This window comes from Pelmatolapia mariae, linkage group LG20 (assembly GCF_036321145.2).
Source record: "Pelmatolapia mariae isolate MD_Pm_ZW linkage group LG20, Pm_UMD_F_2, whole genome shotgun sequence".
Taxonomy (NCBI): domain Eukaryota; kingdom Metazoa; phylum Chordata; class Actinopteri; order Cichliformes; family Cichlidae; genus Pelmatolapia; species Pelmatolapia mariae.
The window spans coordinates 4,676,798-4,692,161 of record NC_086244.1 but is presented as its reverse complement, the minus strand read 5'-3'; the positions used below and the strand labels follow the sequence as shown (position 1 = coordinate 4,692,161).

General features: G+C 41.0%; 1 protein-coding gene across 2 annotated transcripts in view; it reads left to right on the top strand.

Annotated features, from left to right (window-relative positions):
- The window catches only part of otud5a (OTU deubiquitinase 5a), a 39,360-nt gene that overhangs the window by 1,669 nt on the left and 22,327 nt on the right, over positions 1 to 15,364 (top strand). The window contains exon 2 of one of the 2 annotated variants that reach the window (XM_063464680.1): positions 4,739 to 4,829. In XM_063464680.1, the coding sequence (XP_063320750.1) occupies positions 4,739 to 4,829 (91 nt within the window). Of the gene's footprint in view, positions 1 to 4,735; positions 4,830 to 15,364 lie in introns of both variants that reach the window. The other variant, XM_063464679.1, reaches the window with a different exon arrangement.

Below are 15,364 nucleotides of genomic sequence, written 5' to 3'. Positions count from 1 at the left end.
ATGCTAGAAATTCTAAACACGTTTGTTGGACACCTGGGCCTGTACTATGAAACAAGTTCAGCGTACGCAGGATATCCTCTCTCTGTGTTCTGTAACCTTAACATGGATATTATCAATATACCAAAAAAACAACAACAACAAAAAGTCAGAAACACAGGCAGGTCTGCAGACAGCTGAACACCCGATTTTTACAAAGAAGAGAAAGCTGTGAACAATATGGTTAAACGGATAATACAGACTGGGAGTAACACAGCTGCTGCAGACAAAGCAGCAGATTGTTAGTATGAATGTGTGCGCACTTTGGCGCTTTTGTCAATAAGACTGGAAAAGACCTGCTATGGTAATAAAGTTAAAGTCTATTTGAAGCCAGAGAAGAAAGCCGACTGTGCAACTAAACAGACTTCTCACAGCTCTGTCATTAAGACACGAGCGAATTTGACTGATTAGAATTTTTGTTCAGTTAAATCATTGTTTATATGTGTGTAAGAAAGTGTTATTCTTTCAGCTGCTGGTGGTGTTCAACAGTCTGAGAGTGAGTAAAGAATAAATGTAAAAATAGCTGAGGTGGTTCATCCACTGACTCGGTCTCCATGTAGACTTGATAAAAGGTCTACAAGTACAAATAGGTTCTCTGTTTTAGTATTATACTTACACTCATAGAACAGTTAATTTTTTAAAAATCTGTAGTCAACCAGAGGCAAAAATCAAGGAATTATGCTGTGTCTTAAGAATCTGTATTTATTCCTGATGCTCATCAGGAAAACAAAGACTTTAAACACTCTTTCTGCAGTGCATTGAGGTCAGCAGGATCTTCCAGGAATGGTGACGCTGTTTCCTGGAGAACTGATTAGTCACTAGGTGGTGATTTCATACCTCTTGCTCTCTTATCGTGAACATGGAGCAGGTTAGGTCTGCAGTTTAGTTGCCATGGGAATGGTAAACCTAAGCTTAAGATGTTAACTGCCTTTTTAACACTGAAAAGTCGGGATTAAACCAGAAGTTTTACTTTACTCAGTGTCGGGGGTCCACAGAATGACAAACTGAGCCTGAACCGAAGCACTTTTAATTTGAATCTCAAGCAGAATAGATGTTTGATATTTACGGATCAATAACCCGACTATATCAAGCAGAAATGAACTTTGAAGTGCCACTCAGTTTGATGTTGGAGGTGTTTCTGATTCAGTAAAAAGGACTAGATGTTACAGTCCCTGATAATGCATTGCTTTAAATGGAGAAAATCTAAGTTGTATCCGGTCTTTAGTGTTTTCTGGTGCAGGTTAAATAATTTTTTCTTTTGCTTTGATTTTGTATATGAAACTGTTGTTTTTTTCCTTGTATTTTAAGTCGAGTTCACCTCTTTACAGCAGTTTGTTTTTTGCCCCTCATTAAATCCTCAAACTTGCTTTTTAGTTCAGATTGAGCCAGATAAAAAATCTATTTGGAGGGCGTGATAAGGAACAGCCTATTATAAAATCATCCACATCTGATAGAAGTTCTCTATTTTGTTTGCTTGTTATTTGTTTATGTGTTTGTTTTGGTGCAATAACTTTGTATATTTAATGAAACCTTGCAAAATGTTACCTTCAAGATATGATAACAAGTTAGTGGCCTTCCAAGTACAGGGCACAAGTCAATTCACCTCATTTTGTCAGCATTTTGTAGTCATTATACTTCATAACAGGAAATGCTGAAAAACACTTTAAAGTTTCATTAAAAAAAACTGCAGCCAAATCAATTTTGTTTCACAGTCTACAGACAGAATGTCCTTTAATTTAGAAATTTAGATTGATTTTTCTGTAAGCCAGCTCTGAGCGTCAGCATCATGGGAAATGTCATAGTTTCAGTAGAAAAACGGCACCAATTTCAAGTCAGTTTTTCACCAGAGAAAAACCTCAAGGGTCATATATCACAGTGGGACATGGATGGCTGCTTATAACAAATCATAGCACATGAAAGGTCTCTCTGTGACCTACATTTGGCAAACTCATTTTCCTACTATAGAAAAGTTACTGTACCAAAGAATTTGCTGATTACGAGGATGTCAGGTTGAATTAGGGATGGGAGTCGGTAACCAGTTGCGTAGAGAACCAGTTCCCAGTAGTCCAGTTCCTTGGGGCTCTTAGTCTGCTTGTCTGTCGATCACACTTATCGGTTTGTGCACTTGTGCTACGATCAGTTTGTGTGTCGGAGGGGGAAAATAGTGGTGCAGGATATGGTCATTAGTTTTATTTTTACTGCACAAAGAGAGAGTGCAATGCTAAAGTGTAAACTGCAACGCTAACTAGCCAAGAACCCAGAGTGACTTAAAGCTGAGTGAACACTGACCCCAGCCCAGCAGACACACCCTGAACTTCAACAGGTAACAAACTGATGAGCAGTTTGCAGCCTCCGTTTGTACCTGTTCCTGTCTCTACAGTAGAATCACCGTGGCGATCGCTTTAAAGTCTGTTTGTGCTGGTTTTCATCTTTGCTGTTGGCTTTGTTTTCTGCTATAAGAGGCTTTGTCTAATACTAAGAGACAGATCATACGTGTGTCCTCAATAGGATTTGTGTTGGTGTGTAGGTCTGCAGTTTCAACTGTTAAATGAGAAATGACCTCAGGCGGTGTGTTTTAGGTCATTTTACACAGTGACATGAAAGTAATGTAAGAACTATATAATGAATTACTTTCTTCTGGGAGTAATTAAGTAATGTACTGCATTTTTACACGTTTAAGAAAAGTGTCCTGTGTAATGTTAGTAATAATTACTTTTTGAGTGATGACCCCGGCTCTGATCATAACAAAGAGGGGAATTGCGTCCGCACAGCATGCAATTTGTATGAATGTAATGTCTTTGATGTGCTGCTTGGTGATGGTGGTGACTCAAAGAGGAGCCAGTGAGAATCGACAAGTCATATCGATAATGATAAATGGAACAAATAATACTTTACAAAAAGTTAAAAATAACCCAGCCGAAAGAAGCTCGATCGAAGGAAACGTGTAAACAAAACCGATCAGTTCAGCAAGTAAACCTCTGTGTAAAAATGTAAATAAAGTACATTAAAGTGCTGCAGTGAAACACAGCAATAAAGTGGCCCTAGGGCTGTGCGATATGACCAAAATCTCATATCCCGATATAAGACATCTGTCGTCCGATAACAATATAAATCCCAAAAATGTAACATTTTCTGTAAATTCTGTGAATCTCGGGCAGCTCGACTTGGGTGAAGTGTTTCACCCAAAGCATAATAAAACAGATAGAAATGTGCTATTTCTTTAATTCCTTGTGTCTCTTTCACATAACGTCTCTGGTTTGTTGTTGTTCTTCAGACGTGTTGTTGTATTAAAGTGAAAGCCGAGGGCGATGCCACGCCGCGGTCATGCTTTTTACATTCGTTCTGCTCCCAGCCTGCAGCTTTATTCTCAGAAATCGGAGCATTTTCTTTGCCTGAAGCGGTCCGTCCGGCTCGCACAGCGGCGATCGAGCACTGACAGAACGAATCCGTTCAGAACTCGTCTTGTGACATTTGTGTCCTGCTGTTGAACCCAGCCAGTTTTCAGTCCTGTTCACGAAGCCGTTGCTGACTCGCACTTTCGGTATCGGTGCTTTTTATAACCTGTTTGTGTTATGAAAGATGTCCAGTGTTAAACATGTTATTGTTTTTTTTAGCCTTTCTTCATCTGACTTTAGTTCATGGTTTCACTTTTTGTTTGACTAATGAGCCAAGTGTGACTTTTTATTTAAAGAGGAGCCATTATGCTAATTTCCAGCTGTGTGTTTTTTATTCTTGGACTCTACTCTAGGGCCTGTGAGGGATAATTACACACACAGGTTGAGGCGAACAAACTTTCTTACCTCGGTTGACACAAATTTGTCTGTTTTCCTGCTTTTTTTTGGACCTGTATTTAAGTTTGAGTTAATTAAACCCTGTCTAAATTAAAATTAGGATTATAAATTATATAAATGATCACAGTCATAGCAGAAGTCCAAAACATCTCTACATTTTAGAGTAGCTTTGCATGACTCACAGTTCAAAATAAGGCTTATTTGATTTATCCTGGTCCTCGGTGCAGCTCCTCAGCTCATCAACAAATACAGAATATAATGAACCTGTGAGACATTTTAGACACATAAACAATAAAAATGATAAATATGGTAAAACTGGGGTTAAAAGCAGAGTTATGTTTGTGATTGTAAGTTTTATTTCTGTACTTTTAGACTGATCCTCAGAGAGGGAAATATCAGGGTATGTCGTGATTACAGAAGTGTAAAAGTGCACATGATAAGGAAATAAACTGTTTTTACTTTTGATTATTTGCTGCTTCTTCTTCTTTTTTTTAAATAAAAAGCATCCTGTTCAGCAGTGTCTCAAAGAGGAATAAGTAGGTATTTAGGGCTCCTGAGATCACCTGAACATCCGCAGTGTTAGAAACCAGTGTGTCTGTTCCACTGTTATTGATCAGCATTAGATAACTGATGATCAGGATGGGAGGAGCTGCTTTTCCCTGCAGAAGATCTCATTCATTTGTTATGTCCAGCCACTAACCCTGGAGGACTCGAGCACCATTTTCCTGCTTTAGCAACCAAACGGTGAATTTAATTATTCTAGAAAATAACACAGCAATGAATCAATAATGAAACTGAGCAAATTGTCCTCTAGGTCCTCCCATATAATGCTGCTCAGGTCCAGTTCACTGACTCTGTCTGTGTGTGTGTGTCTGTGTGTGTGTCTGTGTGTGTGTCTGTGTGTTCAGCAGGAGCACTGGTTTGAAAAAGCTCTGAGGGAGAAGAAAGGATTTGTCATCAAGAAGATGAAGGAGGATGGCGCGTGTCTGTTCAGAGCTGTTGGTGAGTAATTAACACACACACACACACACACACACATGTCTGGTTTGCTATCTTCGTGGGGACATCCCATTGACATAATGCTTTCCCTAGCCCCTTACCCTAACCCTAACCATTAAAAATGAATGCCTAACCCTAACCCTTACCCTAAACCTAACCATAACCTAATTGTAACCCTGACAGTAAAACCGCATTTTGAGTGTGAAAATTGCTTTCAACCCCGAGGGGACCTGGATTTTGGTCCCCACGGTGCAGAAAGTCCCCACCAGGATAGTAAAAGTCAGATTTTGGTCCCCACCAGGATAGTACGAACCCGTACACACACACACACACACACACACACACACACACACACACACACACACACACACACACACGTGTATTTATATCCTTGTGGGGACATCTCATTGACATAATTCTTTCACTAGCCACTTAGCCTAACCAATTTTTTTTCAAATTCTGGTCCCCACAAAGATAATAGCCACACACACACACACACACACACACACACACACACACACACACACACACACACACACACACAGTGTTCTGGTGTCTCCTGAGCTGGTTCCCTGCACTTCCTCTGGCTGACAGCAGATGTCAGTGTTGCAGCATGTTTGCACTGATGTGTTTACATTTTACATATAACACTTTTTCAGCTACTAAGCTGAAAAAGGTCTTTGCTGTTTGTTTGATGCTCTTGTTTAAGCTAAATTAATTTCATATATTATGTTTTTTTTTTTTACATTTTTTAAAAAGATTTCACCTCGATTAAAATGATTTAGCAGTGTGAGAAACAATCAGGACATAAGAAGCAGAGTCATTGGTGATTGGGTGCAGTAATCATAGGGTGATCTGATAAATCAGGTAATTTCCCACAATCGTGTCACTTCCTCTCCATGAACAAAAGAGAATGCTGAGCAAGAAAAGAGGTCACACAGTGATCGTTATTTAATGAAAAGCTGTTTAGAAAACCCTGCGGTAATTACCAGGTAACTGTAGCACCGTAGATAAGGTGGAGCCTTACCAACAGCTGCGAAGCATCAGGTTTTACACAGAGGTGTAGTCAGGGGTGAGAGTGTGATTTGAATGATAATTTCTATCGTAGGTGTTACATGAGCCATCGTGGCTACTTCCCAGCCATTAGCCAGTGTAAAGGTGGTGTTAAGGTGGAGTTTGGCAAGTGGTACAAAAGAAAATCAATTTAAATTCAAGTTAATGCCCCCAGCCAGTTTGTCCTGCTACTCAGCAGCCACATCGAAGCACATCTGGGCACTTTGCTTTGAAATGTCGTTTAAATTAACATTTGTTTCAATCAGCATGAAATAAAAACTGCAGATACAGAATATCCAGTTAAGATCAGATTTTCAAAAATTATTTGTTTGAAAGTGAGCTGACTCTGCCCAAAATAAAGGTTTTAAAAGCTTTTCTTACTGGAAGAGAACTGATTCACCTTCATGCTGTGGTTTTTTTTTTTCCTTCCTCTCTGCTTGTGAAATGTAACCTGCTCCAGAGCAGGTTATGTCAGTAGCACACGCTACCATCAAAACACACCAGCAGTCCTGCTCTGCAGTCCTGAGGTCATACTGACACAAGCCTGCTGCTGGGGCTGCTCTGTTGCAACAGGGGGCGCTCTGATGCTGACAGACTGTTCTTTTGTAAGAGTGTGTGTGTGTTGGAAATGTGGGTCACACTGTGAAAGATGAAGGTTTCTGTGTGTGTGTTCCTGTAAGCTACACAGAGGTCCTTTCAGTCGAGTCCAGGTTGTCTTTCAGGTAGAGGCTATTATGTAGCTGCAGTTATATCATCGCACTGACCCCGGCCCTGTGTGTGTGTGTATGTGTGCATGTGTGTGTTTGCGCTGCCTGTAAGTACCTGTAAACTCACACCTGTCTTCCTGCTGTTAGATAATAAACTCTGGTTGTTCCTGAGTTTCACCCTGTCAACCCAAACACACCGAGCCTTTATGCTAAAAACAAAACCCTCACATCAAAAATCACTCTTTTTCTTTTCGTTTTAAAATGATCATTTACATGCAGCACAGAGAAGCTGAAGTTGCTGTTTAGTTTATTAACTGTATATAAAGGATGGATGTAACCACAGTGGGATCAGGGTTTAGATGGAGTGTTGTTATGAAGCCTCGATGACTGATTTTTGTTGTCGCCGTCTTGGTGTTTTGTAACCGGACGTGAAGAGCGACTGGTGGCTCTGACTGTGACGAGTTGTTGGCTGATGAGGACACTCAGGATAATCCTACCTGACTGTAATCGTCATCTTCTTTCAGCTGTTCCCTTTAGGGGTCGCCACAGCGGCTCGTCTCCCTATCTCACCCCGTCTCTACCGTCCTCTGTCACACCAGCCCTCTGCGTGTTGTCCTTCACCACATCCACAAACCTGCTCTGAGGTCCTCCTCTTTTCCTCCTGCCTGGCATCATCACCACCCTTTGTCCAGTATATCCACCATCCCTCCCCCTAACAAAATCAGCTTTGTTTTATGAAATAAGATTTGAAACTAGCGATTGAGCCTGTGACATCAGCAGGAAAGTGTTTGCAGAGAGAAAAGGAGCCGGGGCCTGTTTTCAGAACTTCTGAACAACTGGTTTTTGCTTTGCAGCCCATAGGAGCCCTCTACTGGCCATTTAAAAGAAGGCGGCTTTAAGGCACGCGTTTCGAGCCATCTTTCTAACAACACAGGGGTTAGCACTATTGCCTCACAGCAAGAAGGTCCTGGGTTTGAATCCTCCATCCAGCCAGGACCTTTCTGTGTGGTGGTAACATGTTCTCCTCTTGTTTACGTCCTCTTCGGGTACTCTGGCTTTCTCTCAAAGTTCAAAGACATGCAGTTAGTGGGGTTGGGTTATTTGGTGATTCTACATTGGCTGTAGGTGTGAAAGTGGTTGTCTGTCTATGTTAGCCCTGCTGCCCTAGTGACCTGTGCAGGGTGTGCCCTACCTCGCACCCTGTGGCAGCTGTGATAGGCCCTGAATTAGACAAGCGCAGGAAAATAGATGGATCTTTCTAATAGCCAGCAGGGGCTGACGGCGATGCAAAAACAAGTCCAATTAATTGAAGTCTTTAGTAATTTCTTGTCATTCTAGTAACTCTTTTAGAAAACAGCATTTTTCTTGTAAACAAAACAATATTTCTTGGTCTCACAGTCGGAGCCACCCTTCTCTTTTTGTGTCCACTTTCAAAACACCACAGTGGTGATAAGCTCAGCTTGAGGCTTGACTACCACTGATCTCACAGTGGCTACGCCCATCTTTCAAACACAGTGGATGTTTTAGTTGCAGGTGCTGCAGTGGTTAATGGAGCCTGACCAAAGGGGGAATTTCAAAGCAGATACTGATAATTTTTTTTCTTTTATGGAACGTAACCAAATACAACCTGAATAGGTTTTATCGGACCCAGAAGGGTCGCAACCTCGGAACTGGAACTTGATTTCATATTCGTGTTACCTTCCTCTCCAAACTTATTCCCACATAATGGGTCTACCCCTCAAAGGTGACTGACGACAGACATCAGCAAACAGTGCTCAGACACACTGAAAACCTGCAACACGTTCACAGAAAGTGAAGCTTATGCTGTTTCGTACTTCAGATACGAAACCCCCCCGATATAACCGATGTATGATGTCGGGCAAGGGTGACAGAGAGATGGTCGTGCATATTTTTTTGTTTGTTTTTTTAGTTTACGATTGTGAGGCGATGGTGTGCACCTTAAAATGACACGTGTGATGAAAGAAAAAAAAAGTGTCATGTTTCATTTTCTCTTAGTCCACTTGTGGCTCATCTCGCGTCTGGTTTCAGAGACCGTTTCTCTCTCTGATGCATTTCCCAGAAATCAACTCCTCTGGTGCCTATACGTTTACTTGAATGTCTTCTTCGCTGGGTCTCTTGTTCTTCTTACACTTACCCGAACCCCTCAGTCAGCGCGATCACTGCGTACAGAAAATCCAGTGATTAACAGACAGCGTATTTATCGTTATTTTTGACCCATATTTGATCCTAATATAATAAAGCAACTACTGATGGTCAAACATCTGGAGAATCAGATGTGCAAAGGTTGCAATTTGTATCACATTGGCTGTTATGACATGGAGGAGCCTCTGGAACAGCACACACCTCATTGGTATGCTGCTGCTGGGTTTAGGATACCCGAGTTTATGGTCAGAATTATGAGTGTTGGGATGTTTTCTGCGGTTTAGGTGAGCCAGCATCGAACAACGGAGGCCATTAAAAGACATATTTTACAGTCCACCCTTTGCCCTTAACATCCTCATTTCTTATTACTTATTTATTTGTTTTGTTTTGTTTTGTTTTGTTTTTTTGGGGGGGGGGGGGGGGGGGGGGGGGGGTTATTCCCCATGAAAACACATGTTTTCAAAATTTTACTTTAACACTTGGAGCAGCAGTGATGTCCAGTGTCAAACTCCTGCAGTTGACCTGACCAGTCAAACTGTTATTTATTATCCTGTTTTTCTTTTAATGTAAAGAAATCTAAGTAAACATTCACATTTAATCCATCTGCCAACAAAAGAGGTGATGAACACCCTGGGCAATATTTAAAAAATGATCCACATCCAGGGTTTTTCCAGGCTCAAAATGGGGAAAAGTTGCAACTACACATAAAAGCCATATAAATATGAGTTGCCCACATAATATAGGAAATGAGTCTTGGTGATTTTCCTTTGGTGGAAGGACAAAATCTTCCCTTAACATGCAGGAAAAACCCTGAAATGTGCTTATTAAATGTGTAATGGCACTACAAAAGCACAACACTGTCATATTTAGCGATATAATAATAACTACATATATTTATTTTACTCTTTATGTTACATCCGTTTATATGCCTGTATAGTAATAATGGTCTTACCGCATACTTGACACCTCTGGAGTAAAACTCGCACTGTTCACGCACACACAAACAAAAACACACTTTGATGTGTTAAACCTGTTTTCACACCTTGAAGACCACTTTCTGTTTCGGGTGGGCAGGTGTGTTTTTGCGTGGGTGGGTGAGAGTTGTAGTTTTCCCCTCGTTGCTGCAGGGAAACGGCAACATTTCGCATCAATGGCGCCCAGCCCGAGGGGTTGTGACCGTGCCGGGGCCACAGGATGATTTACAGGAAAGACAATGTGGCAGAAAAAAACAACAATGTTAATTTAGATTTTTCGCCGAGTTTTCAGAGAGTTGGGATGCTTGAAGTGTTTGCATTTCAGGTGACTTTGATTTCAAAATAAGATTTTGCATTTTAAAGATGGAGTTACTGCACACGGTTTCAGGTTAGATCAGTTTCCAATCTTTTATCATTGCAGGTTTGACTCCTCCTAATGTTCAAATGTCTCAGCGTTCCTACCAGATCCAGCAAGAAGAGACGTTTTCTTCTTTTGTCTCAGTAGCTGCTTGTCTTGTGATCCTTACATTAAAGTATTAAAAATACAGGAAAAGTAAAATGTTGATTTTAGTGCAACACTCATGTCGATACTTTATGCAGTGATATAATTTTTTTGATATTTTCCCTGTATTTGAAGTCAGCGCTGAAATGAACCCGAGTGCTTAAAGTTACAGTACGATAAGATTAGATCAGTTTCTGACGTGTGCGACTCACTTGATAAAGTCGGCATGTGTTTTTGTCTCCCTGTCGCCTGTAAAGGTTTTTGAGTTCTTTTTAGGTTCAGCAAACTCCTCAGTAACTTTTCATATCAAATACTCCACAAAAACCTCGACTTTCACAGAAATGTCGAAATAATTACATTTTTTCATTCCTCTTTCTTTAATCATCTCATGACCCGTCACGTTTATGAGGTGACATTTAAAGTGTCCTGCCCCCTAGTAATATTTAAAATGTTAATAAAATGAATAAAACCTTCAGTTGCAGCAGTCAAAGTATCCCAGATATTTTCATTCACTTTAACTGCATGAAATTCCAAATATTTCACATTTTCTCCTCTTTTAAACAAGCCCTGAAAAAAAATAAAATAAAAAAAAATCCTGATGTAAACAGATAGTTACAGGTGTTGGTATTGCCGTCCTGGTGAATGTCCTTCAGGGGAAAAGCCAAAACGTCTCTTGCGTTTCACCTCTGTGCATGCAGGAACGCACGATCCTGATGAACGACCTGTAAACACAGTCGGGTGTGAATTTACATTCCTGCTGGGTCATTAAAAATGGCAGACCTGCAGGTATTTCTTTTATTGGCGGGATAGTTGCAAAGGAAAACTCCCACAGTTTGTTTTTTACGGAGAAAAAGTTGCAAAGGTTTGGCGCTTATCTTGTCCCGACTGTGTTTGTTGTAGAAACAACGCTGAAACTCTTGCTCTAACATTTCTCGCACGTGCGGGAATTGAATGCCAGCATGGAAATTTGCTCTCTAACCTGCTGCTCAGCTCACAGTTTTCACTCTACAGGCTTTATTTTGCCACCAGATTGTTGGAAAGCAGAAACGATCGCTCTTTCTATCTCAGTCCTGTGACCACGTTTAACACTCGGAGCACAAACAAAGCACAGATCTGTAGAGCAACGTCTTGTTTTCAAACCACATCAGTGCCAGATGCAGTTTTTCCCTAATTAATCGCCATGGAGACTGTAACTGACAGCACTTGTCAGTTGATGAGCTATGATTGATTTGGCTTCGATTGATCGCTTCTCTCACTCTCTCATTGGTGGGTTTCTTGTGATTGTGTGGAAATGCTAACAGTAGGTTCAGGAGTCGCACCAGTCCCGAACAACACTGTGCACAAATGTTATGGATTTAACTTTCTTTGTCATGTGATAAAGACATAGAGAGAGTGTGTGAGTGTGTGTGTGTTTGTGTGTGTGTGTTCAGCCAGTTCAGGGTGGTTACTTTGTCTGGTTGTGTTTCTCAGCTGTTTGCTGCCTAACAACATCTGACACACACACACACACACACACACACACACACACACACACACACACACACACACACACACACACACACTGACAGAGGAACAGCTGATACCAACACACCTGACCTGACTGCATGCCAACAGCAGCTGCTGCTCAGCAACAAACAGCTGATCTCAAACAGTGTCACATTTATTTATTTATTATCTCGACTGAAAGTTAATGGCTTTAAAATCTGTACAGTACAGAAAAAAGCTCCAGCGTGTGAGCTGGACCTGAACCATGCAGAGTAAAGTTCAGACGGCTGAGACACGGTGTGTGTTTCCACTGACGACACATCCCTGAGTGTGTGTGGGTGTTTTTGCTTTTTTTATTTAGACCCACGTGTTTGTGGGTTTTTTCTTTCTCCAAATATTAGGAAACGTCTCCCATGTCTGACGTTGTTGTGCAACGGCCGACTGGTCGCAGTCGTGCTCCCAGCATGCTCTGCAGCTGGTCGTGGTTAGTCAGAGGAGTGGAAAGCAGAGTGTGATGAGCGTGTTTCATTGCTGGAGAATTTCATCAGCTCACATGCGTCCAGTTTCACTTCATGTCGGTTTAGATCAGCCGAATGTGTTTAATAAAAAAAATAGTGAGTGTCATTGAATGCATCCACAGGTGGATTTCAGTTTTCAAAGCAGCAGCACCTCGTGACAGAACGTGTGGTGCAGCCAGGGCTGGTTTTACTGCATGTTTACTGCAGTTTCCTCGACGCTTTACTGTCAGCAATGAGATCAGGACAGAGTTAGGTTTATAACCCAGCAGGTTTGGCTCGTTAATCCAGGAGTCAGATCAGAATCACAAGGTGTTTGTTTGATTTTTAGCTTCAAAGTGTTGCTTTTCCACATCGACAAGTCTGCCATCGTCCCGTTCCAAAAAGCCTCAACTTTTAAGGCTGGCATCAAATTCAAAATGAGCTGATATTTTTCTTCAAATGTTTTCAGTTGAAGCATTTGATATGTTTTCTACATCCTATTGGGAACTGGAATTTTATCTATGTGTGACTTATAAATTGAAAACTATAAGTAATTCCATTAGAACATTTTAGAATATATGGCATAGATGTTAAACACAAACAGAGCCATTTAAAAAATAAAAAAGCAAAGCTCAAGATTGAATCCACTCTGTCATTTGAGTTACTTCAGGGTTAATGGTAATTAACAAGATTCCCAGCTCATCAGTAGCATTGACACGCAGACTGGGGGGACTGGGTGGGTTGATCGGATCCCAGTGTCTTCTGGGAGACACTGGGATCCCAGATTCTTGAAGCCCCAGGTCTCCAACAGTTTTTTCCAGCTGTGAGTCACCACTCTCCTCCTTGACTCGGCAATTTGAGTCGCGACTCATTGTTTTGGCTCACACAGCTGTTTGTTGCTCACATGATGTGACAGTCATGTGTCACAGCTGTCACAGCGTGCACCGTGAATGGAAAAAGTTCTGCTGCAGAAGTCGTCGACCTTTCAGCCAATCAGGTGACCGAGTCTGCGGGTTGAACTCAAAGACACTTTGGCACTTTAAAGTTTAGATGATTTGTACTGTAGTGAGCTCATGTGTTTATGAGGCTGTGTTTACGGTGAGCAGATCCCAACAAACAAATGCGGGACAAAACTGTTATCGGGGATTTTACACACAAATAAACACAGAAATGATGCAGGTTCACATTATTTAGCACGTGAACGGCAAATACGCTGAATTTACCTGTCCGAACGAGCCCTCGGGCACGTAAACATCATTTAAAGTTTAAATCTTTTGTAAAGCTTTAAGACTTTTTTTGTCTGAATTGGTGTTTTAAATGTCGTCTACACCTTTATTACAGTTCTGGTTTGATAACATTTTTGTTGAACTTTATTCTGGAAAAATCATTTTCCCCGTGGTTTCATGCCCGCACCCTCTACATGCACGAGGTGTACTTCAAAGCGTGGCCATTTTTATCCTCGTTCACTTCTTGTGATAGGACGTGCATTTATTTTTTTTTTAATTCCCCAGAAGGGCAGCGTGTGCTCAGCATACGTCCCGTAAACAGACACATTAAAACACAGCTTATAAAGTTCTGTTGAAAATGTTGAAAATCAGGAGTGGTTCTCTCCTGCAGTTATTTGATTATAATAATAAACACCGTGCCCATTCTTCATTGTACAAACGTGACTCATTACCTGCACACATCCCGTTAGCTCTTATTGACTGCTGATCATTTAAATGGAATCATTGACACACTCGGAAATTTTCTGGTTCTGTTTACTGTTCTTTTTTTATTCCCATGCAAAAGTTTACATACGCTCTCTTTTTGAAGTGTCCTCTGTAGTTTTTCATAATGTTATAAAAGAGTGACACATGAGTCACACCTTATGAGAATCACGCGGTGTTACTTCATGTCGTTGTTGTCTGCTGTGCAAAATTAAACTGAATAATAACAGCAGGAAACATAAATGGAATTCTTTCACTGCAGCCAGCAGCAACTTCCGTTTTTTGGCCCTCTCCAAAGACACAGATTCAGTCGCTGGTTGGTTCAGCTCGAGTCAGGATGCCTGAAAGACTTGAAGAGTTGAGATGTTTCTTTGCTGAAGCTGTGGAAGGATCGGGGGCCTACAGGTGCAGACAATCCAAAGTCAGCCTGCACCTGAAATGAAAGTCTCGTTCTCTGGCCCTAAACTCTCTCACCGTCTGATGATGTTTGGGTCGTCGCAGCAGCTAGACTGGAAAGAGGTCAGAGGTCACCTCTTTCCAGAGGAAGTGTCTTCATGAAGAAACCTCACTGAGGGGCACAGGGAAACTCTGACGACCTCCTGCTGCCGATGAGTCACGCAGTGTGTGTTAGAGAGAGAGAGAGGGGGACTTGTGTCAGAGTGACCTTTGACCTTGTGTTACTGTAAGAGCAATGTCTGAGTGTTTGTGTCCAGACAGTTTGTGTAAACATGGGAGTATGTGAGGTGGAATCTCCATAGTTTCTACATCTGTCTGTCTGTCTGTCTGTCTGTCTGTCTGTGTGTGTGTGTGTGTGTGTGTGTGTGTGTGTGTGTGTGTGTGTGTGTGTGTGTCAGAGCACAGAGTACAGAGAGTACAATCTTGAGTTCATGCTGGACACCCGTCGCGTGTTCCCGTTTGTTCCAGTTTGTCTGGTAAACTCCAAACTTGAGTCCTGATTAGTTTTCACAGTCTGTGTCTTCATTGCGTGAATCTGGAGTTACCTGCAGCACTGACGGGGACCTGAGCTAGAAATACAGAGATTGGCTGACTAATTGATATATTTATTCATTTTTGTCAGTTTGTCTTCCGTGTTTCAGAAAATAAAGAAAATGTTAAAACATATTACGGTGTTTAAAAATTCAGATAAAATGTGAAGAAGAAAAAAAAAAATCTATATTCTGAGATATTTAAAACATTAAAAAATCAATACTAACAATTAAAAAGCTAATTTATAGTGTATATTCATATAAAATAACTTTATAGAATCATATTTAGTTGTTTAAAAGCAAATAATTAGCAAAAATACAATGTTTAAAAAAAAAAAAAAAAAAGTATCACAGCTGATGTTTATGGTTCAACTATGCTGTGATAATCCACATCTGTACTAGTACTCAGGTGCATTACCACAAAAAAGTTGCAACTACCCTACTCTTTCCTGCATACATGAA